General features: G+C 39.4%; 1 protein-coding gene and 1 long non-coding RNA gene across 2 annotated transcripts in view; one reads left to right on the forward strand and one right to left on the reverse strand.

Moving 5' to 3' along the window:
* The window catches only part of etfdh (electron transfer flavoprotein dehydrogenase), a 59,885-nt gene that overhangs the window by 4,502 nt on the left and 41,010 nt on the right, over positions 1-14,373 (forward strand). The window contains exon 2 of the mRNA XM_063046406.1: positions 6,470-6,616. Within this exon, the coding sequence (XP_062902476.1) occupies positions 6,470-6,616 (147 nt within the window). The remainder of the gene's footprint in view (positions 1-6,469; positions 6,617-14,373) is intronic.
* LOC134345562 (uncharacterized) overlaps positions 6,699-14,373 on the reverse strand; it is an 88,248-nt gene continuing 80,573 nt past the window's right edge. Inside the window, exons 3-4 of the long non-coding RNA XR_010017723.1 lie at positions 9,851-9,921; positions 6,699-6,811 (exon numbers count right to left, since the gene is read on the reverse strand). This is a non-coding gene — a long non-coding RNA (uncharacterized LOC134345562). The remainder of the gene's footprint in view (positions 6,812-9,850; positions 9,922-14,373) is intronic.

A 14,373-nucleotide genomic window follows, 5' to 3' on the forward strand; every position in this document is an offset into this window, starting at 1 on the left:
CCATGTACCTGTCCAGGAGTCTCTTAAAAGACCCTATTGTATCCGCCTCCATTACCATCGACGGCAGTCCATTCCACGCACTCACCACTCTCTGCGTTCTTAAAAAAAAGCTTGCCCCTGACATCTCCTCTGTACCTACTTCCAAGCACCTTAAAACTGTTCCCTCTCATGTTAGCCATTTCAACCCTGGGAAAAAGCCTCTGCCTATCCACACAATCAATGCCTCTCATCATCTTATACACCTCATCCTCCGTCATTCCAAGAAAACAAGGCCGAAATCACTCAATCATTTCTCATAAGGCATGCTCCCCAATCCAGGCAACATTCTTGTACATCTCCTCTGCACCCTTTCTATCGTTTCCACATCCTTCCTATAGTGAGGCAACCAGAACTGACCACAGTACTCCAAGTGGGCTCTGAACAGTGTCCTATATAGCTGCAACATTACCTCTCAGCTCCTAAACTCAATCCCACGATTGATGAAGACCAATGCACCATATGCTTTCTTAACGACAGAGTCCACCTGCACAGCAGCTTTGAATGTCCTATGGACTCGGACCCCAAGATCCCTCTGATCCTCCACACTGCCAAGAGTCTTACCATCAATACTATATTCTGCCATCATATTTGACCTACCAAAATGAACCACCTCACACTTATCTGGGTTGAACTCCATCTGCCACATCTCAGCCCAGTTTTGCATCCTATCAGTGTCCTGCTGTAACCTCTGACAGCCCTCCACACTATCCACACCACCTCCAACCTTTGTGTCATCAGTAAATTTACTAACCCATCCCACCACTTCTTCATCCAAGTCATTTATAAAAATCACAAAGAGCAGTGGTCCCAGAACAGATCCCTGAGGCACACCACTGGTGACCGATCTGCATGCAGAATATGACCCATCTACAACTACTGTTTGCCTTCTGTGGGCAAGCCAGTTCTGGATCCACAAAGCAATGACCCCTTGGATCCCATGCCTCCTTACTTTCTCAATAAGTCTTGCATGGGGTACCTTGTCAAATGCCTTGCTGAAATCCATATACACTACATCTACTGCTCTACCCTCATCAATGTGTTTAGTCACATCCTCAAAAAATTCAATCAGGCTCATAAGGCACGACCTGCCTTTGACAAAGCTATGCTGTCTATTTCTAATCATATTGTGCCTCTCCAGATGTTCCTAAATCCTGCCTCTCAGGATCTTCTCCATCAACTTATCAACCACTGAAGTCTCACTGGTCTATAATTTCTTGGGCTGTCCCTACTCCCTTTCTTGAATAAGGGAACAACATTTGCAACCCTCCAATCCTCCGAACCCTCTCCTGTCCTCATTGATGATGCAAAGATCATCGCCAGAGGTTCAGCAATCTCCTCCCTCGCTTCCCACAGTAGCCTGGAGTACATCTTGTCTGGTCCTGGTTACTTATCCAACTTGATGCTTTCCAAAAGCTCCAGCACAGCATCTTTCTTAATATCTACATGCTCAAGCTTTTCAGTCTGCTGTAAGTCATCCCTACAATCGCCAAGATCCTTTTCAGTAAGGAATACTGAAGCAAAGTACTCATTAAGTACCTCTGCTGTCTCCTCCGGTTCCATACACACTATTCCACTGTCACACTTGATTGGTCCTATTCTCTCATGTAATTCTCAAGTACCTAATTGGTGGAAGAGAGACGACATGCTTTAACAAGCAGGTGTAAAGTGGAGCAACACACATCAAAGTTGCTGGTGAACGTAGCAGGCCAGGCAGCATCTATAGGAAGAGGCGCAGTCGACGTTTCAGGCCGAGACCCTTCGTCAGGTGTAAAGTGGACGCTGAATGCACATGAACGCAGCAGGCAGGCAGCATCTCCAGGAAGAGGTATGACTGTACCTCTTCCTAGAGATGCTGCCTGGCCTGCTGCGTTCACCAGCAACTTTGATGTATGTTGCTTGAATTTCCAGCATCTGCAGAATTCCTGTTGTTTGCTGAATGCACATGGCATTTGTCAATCACAGTAAATAATTTGATTACGTTCATTAGGTAAACTATGGCACACTGCCCTCAAATTCAACTGCTGACGGAAATCCCTCTACATTTTATGCTGGCTCCACGATGTCACCCAAGCCATGATATTGACCAGTGATCTGCAGTGGAACTATGCTCAAGGAAGGCTGCATGGTTGCCCAAACACAGCTGTCTTCTTTGATACAATGTTGCATGTTATCTCTTCAGCTAATCATCAAAAGCAATGGGAAGCTATTCAGCCTAAGAGAATCAAAGATATTCAATAGTTAAGATGGAAACATAGAAACATAAAAAATAGGTGCAGGAGTAGGCTTTTCGGCCCTTCGAGCCTGCACCACCCTTCATTACGATCATGGCTGATCATCCAACTCATACAGTACATAAACAATCCTTGCGTTTGCACACGCTGAGAGGCCAACCTCTAAGCCGTTATTGACTCTTTCACTGAAGTTTTAAAGTTGATGGGCCTCAGAGTCAGGATCTGCAACGCGAAAGTGGTCTATCAACCTCCTACTACAGCACCACATTGTATCCTGACAATAAAGGCTAACGCTCAGGATCTGAACAGAAAAGCGGTCACTTTCAGTATGCTGTGAGCCACTTCTCGGCAAGTGAAGATTCTCACCATTATCTTTAAAGTGCTATTGGTCAATGGATAAAGGAATGTTTGAAGCTGAAGATGTCAAATCTGCCACAGAACTCATGGTCCACTGGACAGCAGAGATTTCTGCCCTCATGCTCTGAAGCTCAGATGACCTGTCACAGACATCTCAAGGCACTTGGGAAAAACAGTGCAAATGTTATTTTTGCCAAGCCCTCTAAATTCACTGAAGTGTTTTAGGCCTAGTCATATTCATTTGGCTACTTAGGACATGCTGCATTTCACATGTCCCACAACAGACTCCCAAAATAGGTGCCTTATTTTGAGAATGTCCTGCCCTGTTGAAGGGTCTTAGCTTTATCAGCTTGAAATGTTGACTAACCCCCCCCCCCATTAGATGCTGGGTGATCTACTGAGTTCCTCCAGCAGTTTTTGTGTGTTCCTCAAGACGTCTGCAGAATCTCTTGTCCTATTCTGAGATAGGTCCTGGAAAGAAATTATCAGGTGGATTAGACAGACAAAAAGGTCCAAAGGTATGCTTGAAACGTCTTTGAAGAAATCTAACATTCCCACCAACTCCTGAGAAGCACTGGTCCCAGGCCTGTCCAAACACTCCTGTGCCAACATGGAATACGAGTATTTAGAAATGTATTGAGAAATTTGAGATCATCCATCAGGAGCCCACAGAGGCTGTGCAGACTGAGTGAGTTGTCCCACAAAAAGTAGATCCAATTGCCCCATTGGTTTCTGGTCCACTTGTGAAATAAACTACTGTATGTTCCCATGTTGGTCTCACTAGACACATGAAACTGAATTAAACATTTTTTAATCCTAACACTGCCCAAAACCTTTGGACTACAAACATATTTCAGATTCAAATAACAAAAATCACAAATTCATGGTATGCTTATAGAGTAATTCCCACTGATTGTGAGGATACAAAGTGGCCATAAGGCTTGAAATTATTTTGATAAGAAATTAATCCAGTCAAATTTCAGCTTTAGAGTTTATTTCACAAATTTTCAATGTGGACATGAGCAATTTCATTCCTGGGGTTTTAAACTAGTGTCTAGATTGTATGGTGCACACTTGCAATTGGACTTCAAGTCATTTCAGAGAGTTATGATTGGTTTGGTATGCAGATATATGCAATATGATCTGAACTCAAGGCCAAATTCTTTGTGTGAAGTACATAAATCAGCTGCAGGAACGGAGCAATTACTCTATTGGGAGTATTCTATAGGCCCCCTGGTAGCAGCAGAGATACCGAGGAGCAAATTGGGAGGCATATTTTGGAAAGGTGCAAAAATAACAGGGTTGTTATCATGGGTGGCTTTAACTTCCCTAATATTGATTGGCACCTGATTAGTTCCAAGAGTTTAGATGGGGCAGAGTTTGTTAAGTGTGTCCAGGACGGATTCCTGTCACGGTATGTTGACAGGCCGACTAGGGGGAATGTCATACTTCATCTGGTATTAGGTAATGAACCGGATCAGGTCACAGATCTCTCAGTGGGTGAGCATCTGGGGGATAGTGACCACTGCTCCCTGGCCTTTAGCATTATCATGGAAAAGGATAGAATCAGAGAGGACAGGGAAATTTTTAATTGGGGAAGGGCAAATTATGAGACTATAAGGCTAGAACTTGTAAATTGGGTTGATGTTTTTGCAGAGAAATGTACTATGGACATGTCATCGATGTTTAGTAATCTCTTGCAGGATGTTAGGGATAAAGTAGTCCCGGTGAGGAAGATAAAGAATGGTAGGGTGAAGGAATCATGAGTGACAAGTGAGGTGGAAAATCTAGTCAGGTGGAAGAAGGCAGCATACATGAGGTTTAGGAAGCAAGAATCAGATGGATCTATTGAGGAAAATAGGGAAGCAAGAAAGAAGCTTAAGAAGGGGCTGAGAAGAGCAAGAAGGGGGCATGAGAAGGCCTTGGCGAGTAGGGTAAAGGAAAACCCCAAGGCATTCTTCAGTTATGTGAATAACAAAAGTATGACAGGAGTGAAGGTAGGACCCATTAGGGATAAAGGTGGGAAGATGTGCCTGGAGATGGTGGAAGTGAGCGAGGTCCTCAATAAATACTTCTCTTCAGTATTCAATAATGAGAGGGAACTTGATGATGAGGACAATATGAGTGAGGTTAATGTTCTGGAGCATGTTGATATTAAGGGAGAGGAGGTCTTGGAGTTGTTAAAATACATCAGGACAGATAAGTCCCCAGGGCCTGACGGAATATTCCCCAGGCTGCTCCACAAGGTGAGGGAAAAGATTGCTGAGGCTCTGGCTAGGATCTTTATGTCCTCGTTGTCCATGGGAATAGTACCGGAGGATTGGAGGGAGGCGAATATTGTCCCCTCGTTCAAAAAAGGTAGTAGGGATAGTCCAGGTAATTATAGACCAGTGAGCCTTGCGTCTGTGGTGGGAAAGCTGTTGGAAAAGATTCTTAGAGATAGGATCTGTGGGCATTTAGAGAATCATAGTCTGATTAGGGACAGTCAGTATAGCTTTGTGAAGGGCAGATCATGTCTAACAAACCTGATAGAGTTCTTTGAGGAGGTGACCAGATATGTAGATGAGGGTAGTGCAGTGGATGTGATCTACATGGATTCTAGTAAGGCATTTGACAAGGTTCCATACTGTAGGCTTATTCAGAAAGTCAGAAAGCATGGGATCCAGGGAAGTTTGGCCAGATGGATTCAGAATTGGCTTGCCTACAGAAGGCAGGGGGTTGTGGTGGAGGGAGTACATTCGGATTGGAAGGTTGTGATTACTGGTGTCCCACAAGGATCGGTTCTGGAACCTCTACTTTTCGTGATTTTTATTAACGACCTGGATGTGGGGGTAGAAGGGTGGGTTGACAAGTTTGCAGACGACACAAAGGTTGGTGGTGTTGTAGATAGTGCAGAGGATTGTTGAAGATTGCAGAGAGACATTGATAGGATGCAGAAGTGGGCTGAGAAGTGGCAGATGGAGTTCAACCTGGAGAAGTGTGAGGTGGTACACTTTGGAAGGACAAGCTCCAAGGCAGAGTACAAAGTAAATGGCAGGATACTTGGTAGTGTGGAGGAGCAGAGGGATCTGGGGTTACATGTCCACAGATCCCTGAAAGCTGCCTCACAGGTAGATAGAGTAGTTAAGAAAGCTTATGGGGTGGTAGCTTTCATAAGTCGAGGGATAGAGTTTAAGAGTCACGAGGTAATGATGCAGCTCTATAAAACTCTGGTTAGGCCACACTTGGAGTACTGTATCCAGCTCTGGTTGCCTCACTATAGGAAGGATGTGGAAGCATTGGAAAGGGTACAGAGGAGATTTACCAGGATGCTGCCTGGTTTAGAGAGTATGGATTATGATCAGAGATTAAGGGAGCTAGGGCTTTACTCTTTGGAGAGAAGGAGGATAAAAGGAGACATGATAAAGGTATACAAGATATTAAGAGGAATAGATAGAGTGGATAGCCAGCACCCCTTCCCTAGGGCACCACTGCTCAATACAAGAGGACATGGCTTTAAGGTAAAGGGTGGGAAGTTCAAGGGGAATATTAGAGGAAGGTTTTTTACTCAGAGAGTGGTTGGTGCATGGAATGCACTGCCTGGGTCAGTGATGGAGGCAGATCACTAGTGAAATTTAAGAGACTACTAGACAGGTATATGGAGGAATTTAGGGTGAGGGGTTATATGGGAGGCAGGGTTGAGGGTCAGCACAACATCGTGGGCCGAAGGGCCTGTACTGTGCTGTACTATTCTATGTTCTATGTTCTAATTATATGTCAAAGTTTAGCATTCTGAAGCAACAAATACCTTCAATAGGTACATGTTTTTTTTAAGTGCATTTCAATTTGTTTTCCTTCTACAGTGCACAGTCTGTGCCCTTTCAATGTACTACGGAGGAGATCTGTACCGACCTTGGTGTATGCTGGAAGATTTGCTTCCTCCTCTTCAGTTTCCCGTATCACAACACACTACACAGTCCATCCACGGGATAAAGATCCACGATGGAAAGGTAACTTACAGAACTGAAATATTATGTTTGGAAATTTAGTCAGATCAGATTTCATGCCAGCATTTAGTAATTGAAACTTACTTTGTATTCCTCTGCTATCCAAAATTCAGCATGTTTTACTGATGAAAGAAACAGCAACACACACTAGGGTCGTCACGTGATGACGTGGGATTGAGACGTGTAAATCCAGCTCTCCTGTAAAAAATCAGCAAAGTACCGTTTAAACAAAACAAAGTTAATAAATACTTCCCGAAATTTATAAACTTTACAAGACTACTTTACGATATGCCTCCTAAACCGCAACAAAAGAAGTCTGCTGTTGCGAATCAGCCGCGAGATGGGAAGAAAAAAGAGCCTACTGCAACGATGGAGCCTCGGACTCAAGTTGGATCTCCTTCGGTAGAACTGGGAGTAATGGCGGCGGTAGCGGTTTCTCCGAAGAAGATGCCGGAAATGCGCATGCGCAAAGAAGAGTGCATGCGCAAATCGACACAACTCAAACTACAAGAACCGACAGCCACTGCAATTGAAAAGGACTCAGAGTCAGAATTGGATTCCGCAGAGAACACAGATGAAGAAGAGGAGGAAGAATTGGAAGCAATTGGAAGTAAAGGAGATGATGGAAACATAAGAGAGGCTATATTGCAATTAATGGCTGAAATAAAAAAAGTAAGAGAAGAGCTTAGAGATATGAAGATGTGCTATAATAAAGCTATGGAAAGACAGGACAAAATGGATAAGAAGCTTCAGAAGATGGAAAGAGCAATGGGGCATATGAATGATAGAGTGGAAAAAACAGAAAATGATCTGCTTGTCTGGAACTCAGAAAGAAATCGACTTTTGGAGAAAGTGGACACGTTGGAAAATGTCAGTAGACATAATAATATTAAAATTGTTGGTCTTAAAGAAGGTATGGAGGGAAAAAAACCAATAGAATTTTTTCAAAGATGGATCCCGGAAGTTTTGCAAATGGAAGAGGAAGTTCGACCAATTGAAATTGAGCGGGCACATAGAGCTCTAAGACCAAAACCAAAAGATGACCAATATCCACGATCGATTTTAATAAAATTCTTAAGATTTCAAGACAAGGAAAGGATTCTACAGGCAGCTGTTCGAGCTGCCAAGGATAGAAAAGGGCCATTGATGATTCAAAGGAACAAAGTTTTTTTCTACCCTGATATAAGTTATGAACTTTTGAAGAGAAGGAAGAAACTTAATCCAGTGGAAAAAACCCTATGGGATCACGGTTATCAATTTATATTGCGTTATCCTGCAACCTTGAAGATTTTTTTGCCTGGTGGAGAAAAGAGATTTTTTGATGACTACCGGGAAGCGGAGCAGTTTGTGCGAGATTCTCTGAATATTCACCAGATACAAGAACAAATCCAGGGGAGCAAGATAGATTGAAGATGAAGATTGGGTCAAAAAATGGACTTGTTGGATTTTTGAAGGTGGATGAATGTATAAATATATTATTAATTATATGAGGGGGGTAAGAAAGGTCAAAATTGGAGGAATATTAGTTGGGAATAGTAACATTAACTTTGTCTATATATATATAATTTTTTTTTGTTGCAGGGGAGCTGGATGAAGCACTGACCAATTGCTACGCTAATCATGTGTGCAAGCGTGGCTTTAGCCACGACCCGTACAATGGAGGGGGGTAGTGTTGTGTATCTTTTCATTCACAACATTAGTGGGGGGGTATTTTGTTTTTTCCTTTTTTGTATCCTTTCTATTTTTTTTTCTTTTTTTTCTTTTTGCCTGGAGGGTTGGGAGGGAAACACATAGCAACATGGTGAAGTTCAAAGAGATTCCCCAAGGAACTATGAGAGTTGAGAAGATAAGTAATGTTTTAGATTGGAGTAACTTTGTTAAGAATAATGACTAATTTTTTGAATTTTTTGAGTTTTAATGTTAACGGGCTTAATGGACCAGTGAAAAGAAAAAGAGTCTTAACACATATTAAAAAAATGAAGATAGATTTAGCTTTTTTACAGGAAACACACCTAACAGAAACAGAACATCAGAAACTAAAGAGAGATTGGGTGGGTAGTGTTGTTGCAGCTTCATTTAATTCAAAAGCGAGGGGAGTAGCAATTTTGATCAATAAAACGTTACCAATTAGAATACAAAATGTAATAACTGATTCTGCGGGGAGATATGTGATTATACATTGTCAACTTTTCTCTGAACTATGGACTTTTATGAATATTTATGCACCAAATGAAAATGATGCAAAATTCATACAAGAAGCTTTTTTGAATTTGGCAGATGCACATGAAAAAATATTAATTGGAGGAGACTTTAATTTTTGCTTAGACCCAGTCTTAGATAGATCAACCAAGGCTGTTATAAAATCGAAGGTAGTAAATTTAACTTTATCATTGATGAAAGATTTAAATTTGATTGATATATGGAGAAGAATCAATCCTAAAGAAAGAGACTATTCGTTCTATTCTCGTAGACATAAAACTTACTCAAGGATAGATTTTTTTTCTATTATCAATGCATATTCAACATAGAGTGAAAAATATGGAATATAAAGCAAGAATATTATCAGATCATTCTCCTTTATTAATGACAATAATAATGGCTGATAAGGAAGAAGTGGCTTATAGATGGAGATTTAATTCAACATTATTAAAAGGTCAAGATTTTTGTGATTTTATGAAAAAGCAGATTCAATTTTTTTTGGATACAAATTTTCATTCAGTGGATGATAAATTTATATTATGGGATGCGATGAAAGCATATCTTAGGAGCCAGATAATAAGTTATACGTCTAAAATTAAGAAAGAATATATGGCAGAACTAGATCAATTGGAAGAGATTACAAAATTAGAAAAAGAATCTCAAAGATATATGTCAGAAGAAAAACGAAGGCAACTTGTCAATAAGAAGTTACAATATAATACGCTTCAGACATACAGAATGGAAAAAGCAATTATAAGAACTAAACAAAGGTATTATGAGTTAGGTGAGAGAGCACATAAAATTCTTGCCTCGCAGTTGAAAACAGAACAAGCTTCCAAAACAATAAATGCAATTAGAACAAGGGCAAATAAAATATCTTATAAACCTCTTGAAATAAATGAAACCTTTAAAAGTTTCTATTCTGAATTATATCAATCAGAATCACAAAATGATGTTAATGAGATAAAGGTTTTTATCACAAGTATCTCTTCCAAAATTGAATTTGGAAGAACAGAAGGGATTAGATATGCCTTTTACCTTAAAAGAAGTTGAAGAAGCTTTAGGATCACTCCAAAGTAATAAATCTCCAGGAGAAGATGGTTTTCCACCTGAATTTTATAAAAAATTTAAAGATTTATTATTTCCTCTCTTTATGGAACTAATACGTCAAGCAGAAAAAAAACATAAACTCCCAGAATCTTTTTCAACAGCGATTGTAATAGTATTGCCAAAAAAAGACAGAGACCCTATGAAACCAACATCATACAGGCCTATTTCTCTATTGAATACGGATTATAAAATAATAGCAAAAATTTTATCAAATAGATTATCTAAATATTTACCAAAATTAATACATATGGATCAAACAGGATTTATTAAAAATAGACAATTGGCAGATAATGTAACCCGGCTACTCAGTATAATTCATTTGGCACAAAAAAGGGACGAGAAGAGTATAGTAGTAGCCTTGGATGCAGAAAAAGCATTTGATAGATTAGAATGGGATTTTTTATTTAAAGTATTAGAAAAATATGAGTTAGGAACATCTTTTATAAATTGGATTAAAACTTTAAATTCTAATCCTAAGGCTAAAGTAGTGACAAACTCTCAAATTTTAACACCATTCCAGTTAAAAAGGTCAACTAGACAAGGTTGTCCATTATCACCTGCTTTATTTGTACTGGCGATAGAGCCATTAGCAGAACTAATCAGAATTGATCCAGATATTATGGGTTTTAGAGTTAATCAGGAGGAATATAAAATTAATCTTTTTGCCGATGATGTTTTGATCTACTTAACAAACCCACAACATTGGTTACATAAATTATCTTCTAGATTGGATGAATATGGGAAGGTATCAGGTTACAAAATAAATTGGGATAAAAGTGAAATTTTACCTCTTACTAAAGGAGACTATAGTCAATGTCGATTAGTAACCCAATTTAGATGGCCGGTAAATGGTGTAAAGTATTTAGGTATAAGACTTGATAATGATGTAAAGAATTTATATAAATTTAATTATTTACCACTATTGAAAAAAATTCAAGAAGATTTTGACAAATGGATGATACTACCAATAACATTTGTAGGTAGAGTCAATGTTGTAAAAATGAATATATTTCCTAGATTACAGTATTTGTTTCAAACATTACCAGTACAACTGCCACAGAAATTTTTTCAAGAGTTAAATAAATGTGTGAGAAAATTTCTTTGGAAAGGTAAAATGTCAAGAATATCATTGGAAAAATTGACATGTAAATTTGGGTTAGGAGGGTTACAACTTCCAAACTTTAAAAATTATTATAAAGCAAATCAACTTAGATTTATTGCATCTTTCTTCGATGATTGAAAACCAGCATGGATTAAAATAGAATTAGACAAGATAGGAGAAAATAGACCTGAAGATTTTATATATAAATGGGAATCTAAATGGATACGGGAAAAGAAAGAATCGCCTATATTAATACATTTGATTGATCTATGGAATAAGATAAATGTTGATAATGAAACACAGAAATCTCTATTAGCAAGGAGACCTTTGATCCAAAACAGACTTATTCCTTTTACAATGGACAATCAACTTTTATATAATTGGTACCAAAAAGGGATTAAATTTATAGGAGATTGTTATGAACGAGGTATATTGATGTCATTTGAACAATTAAAGGATAAATATAAAATATCAAGTAATACTTTCTTTTGTTACCTTCAATTAAGGGCTTACTTAAAAGGTAAGCTGGGTCAAACAATGTTTTTGCCAAAACCTAATGAAATTGAAATTTTAATTCAAAAAGGGAAAATTAAAAAATTTATTTCTTGTATGTATAATTTGATTCAAGAACAGACAATTAAACAATCCATAAGTCAAAGCAAAAATGGGAAACAGATCTGAATATTAATATTGATGAAACAAATTGGTCAAGACTTTGTCTTGACAGTATGACAAATAATGTTTGACAGATTAGTACAATATAATTTTTTACACCAATTATATATTACACCACAAAAAATAAATAGATTAAATTCAAATCTATCCGATAAATGCTTTCGGTGTAATCAAGAAATTGGTACTTTTTTACATTCTACTTGGTCTTGTTTTAAAATTCAACCCTTTTGGATAAATCTAAGAGTCTTATTGGAACAAATTACTGGAATTCAACTTCCACATAACCCTGTATTATTTCTATTAGGTGATATTGAAGGGATAAAGCCGAAACTTAAATTGAATAAATATCAGAAAGAATTTATAAAAATTGCTTTGGCAGTAGCTAAGAAGACTATAGCAGTTACTTGGAAATCTGATTCGTATTTAAGTATGGATTGTTGGAATAATGAAATGGCTAGTTCTATTCCACTCGAAAAAATTACTTACAATTTAAGAGATAAATATGTAACATTTTTGAATATTTGGCGCCCTTATTTACAAAAGATAGGATGGCATATTTAAGTGCTCCGAAAAAGATCTTGGTCCCTTGGGGAAAGTAACGAATAATTATACCAAATTTATTTTGAATCCCATGGAGCATGTGGAAACCTTCCAATACCCAGGCGGCTCTTCTTCTTTTTTTTTTCTCTTCTTCCTTTTAGGTAGGACTATATATGGGGGGGGGGAGGGTTAAGGGGAGGGGGGGAGGGTAGATTTTATCTTTCATGTATTCTTTTTGAAAACTCAATAAAGATTATATTATAAAAAAAAACACACACTAAATGCTGGCGGAATCATGCACGTCAGGCAGCATCTATGGAAATGAATAAACGGGCAACGTTTCAGGGTGAGACCCTTCATCAGGCCTGGAAAGGAAAGAAGAAAAAAGCCAGAATGAAAAGGTGGGGGGAGAGTGGATGAAGTGGCTATGTGAAAAAGTGCATGTCCCAAGCCTTCCCTGGTAATACACCCCATTTCTTTCTCTGCTACATTGACGACTGCTTGATGCTGCTTCATTCACCCATGCTGAGCTCATCAATTTCACAAACTTTGCCTCCAACTTCCACCTTGCCCTTAAATTAATTCGGCCTATTTCTGACACCTCTTTCCCATTTCTCAATCTCTCTGTCTCCATCTCTGGAGACAACTTGTCCACCAATATCTTTTATAGACTCACTGATTCCCATGGCTATCTTGACTATATCTCTTCCCACCCTGTCTCCTGTAAAAATGCCATTTCCTTCTTTCAGTTTCTTCGTCTCCATTGCATCTGTTCACAGTTTGAGGCTTTCCTTTTCAGGACATCAGAGATGGCTTCTTTCTTCAAAGAACAGGGTTTCCCTTCCTCCACCATTGATGCTGCCCTCAACCACATCTCCTCCATTTCCTGTACACCTGTGCTCACCCCATCTTCCTGTTGCCTTAACAGGGACAGAGTTCCTCTTGTCCTCATCTACCAACCCATGAGCCTCTGCATTCAACACATCATTCTCCACAACTTCCGCCATCTTCAACTAGACCTTACTACCAAACACATCTTTTACCCCCACTCTCTGCCTTCTGCAGGAATTGCTCTCTCTGTGATTCCCTTGTCCATTTGTCCCTCCTGACTAATCTCCCACCTGGCAACATGCAAACATAAGTGCTGCACCCGCCCATTCACCTCCACAAAGGGCCCCAAAGATTCCTTCTAGGTGAGGCAACACTTCACATGCAAATCTGTTGGGGTTGTCTACTATATCGGGTGCACCTGGTGTGGCATCCTGTTCAGTAGTGAGACCTGACGTAGACCGAGGGACAATTTTGTCAAGCACCTCAGCTCCATCCGCAAAAAGCGGTATTTCCTGGTGGCGAACCATTTCAAATCTTATCCCCATTCCCGTTCCAGCATGTCAGTCTATGGCTTCCCCTTCTGTCATGATGAGACCACCGTCAGGTTGGAGCAGAAATGCCTCATATTCCCTCTAGGTAGCCTCCAACTTGATGGCATGAACGTCAATTTTTTCTTACAGTAATTTTTTTTCCTTTTTCTTCCGGCCCCCCCCCCCATTTCCCCCTCTGGCCTCTAAGTTTCGCCCACATTTTGTGTGTATTGCTCTGAATTTCCAGCATCTGCATGAAGTCTTGTGTTAATGATATAAATAGCAACCTAGAGCCTTGCATTTTCCCAAGTTACAGATTCTTATGATGTCACCATATGACATTTCTCTTTGAATTTCAGAGTAACTAACTACAATCAGAATATGTTTTCTTGCAGTTGTCAGTACAGGAAAACAATATGGTAGTGTGCTGTGTGACCACAGTAATGTAGCAGTTAGTATAATGCTTTACAGCATCAGAGATCATGGTTCAACATCACCGCTGCCTGTAAAGAGACTGGGAATGTTCTCACCGTGACCTTGCAGGTTTCCTCTGGGTGCTGTGGCTTCCTCCCACATACCAAGATGTACAGGTTCGGTTTTGTGGGTTGTAGGCAAGTAATGTTGGCATTGGAAGCGTAGCAACATTTGTAGAATGTTCCCAGTACAATCATCAGACTCTGTTGATTGTTGTCCATCAAAACAGTGAAATGTGTTATTTGTATCTATAATGTGACAAAGCTAATCTTTATCTTTATTTTATCTTTAACAATAAC

This window comes from Mobula hypostoma, chromosome 4 (genome assembly GCF_963921235.1).
Source record: "Mobula hypostoma chromosome 4, sMobHyp1.1, whole genome shotgun sequence".
Classification (NCBI taxonomy): domain Eukaryota; kingdom Metazoa; phylum Chordata; class Chondrichthyes; order Myliobatiformes; family Myliobatidae; genus Mobula; species Mobula hypostoma.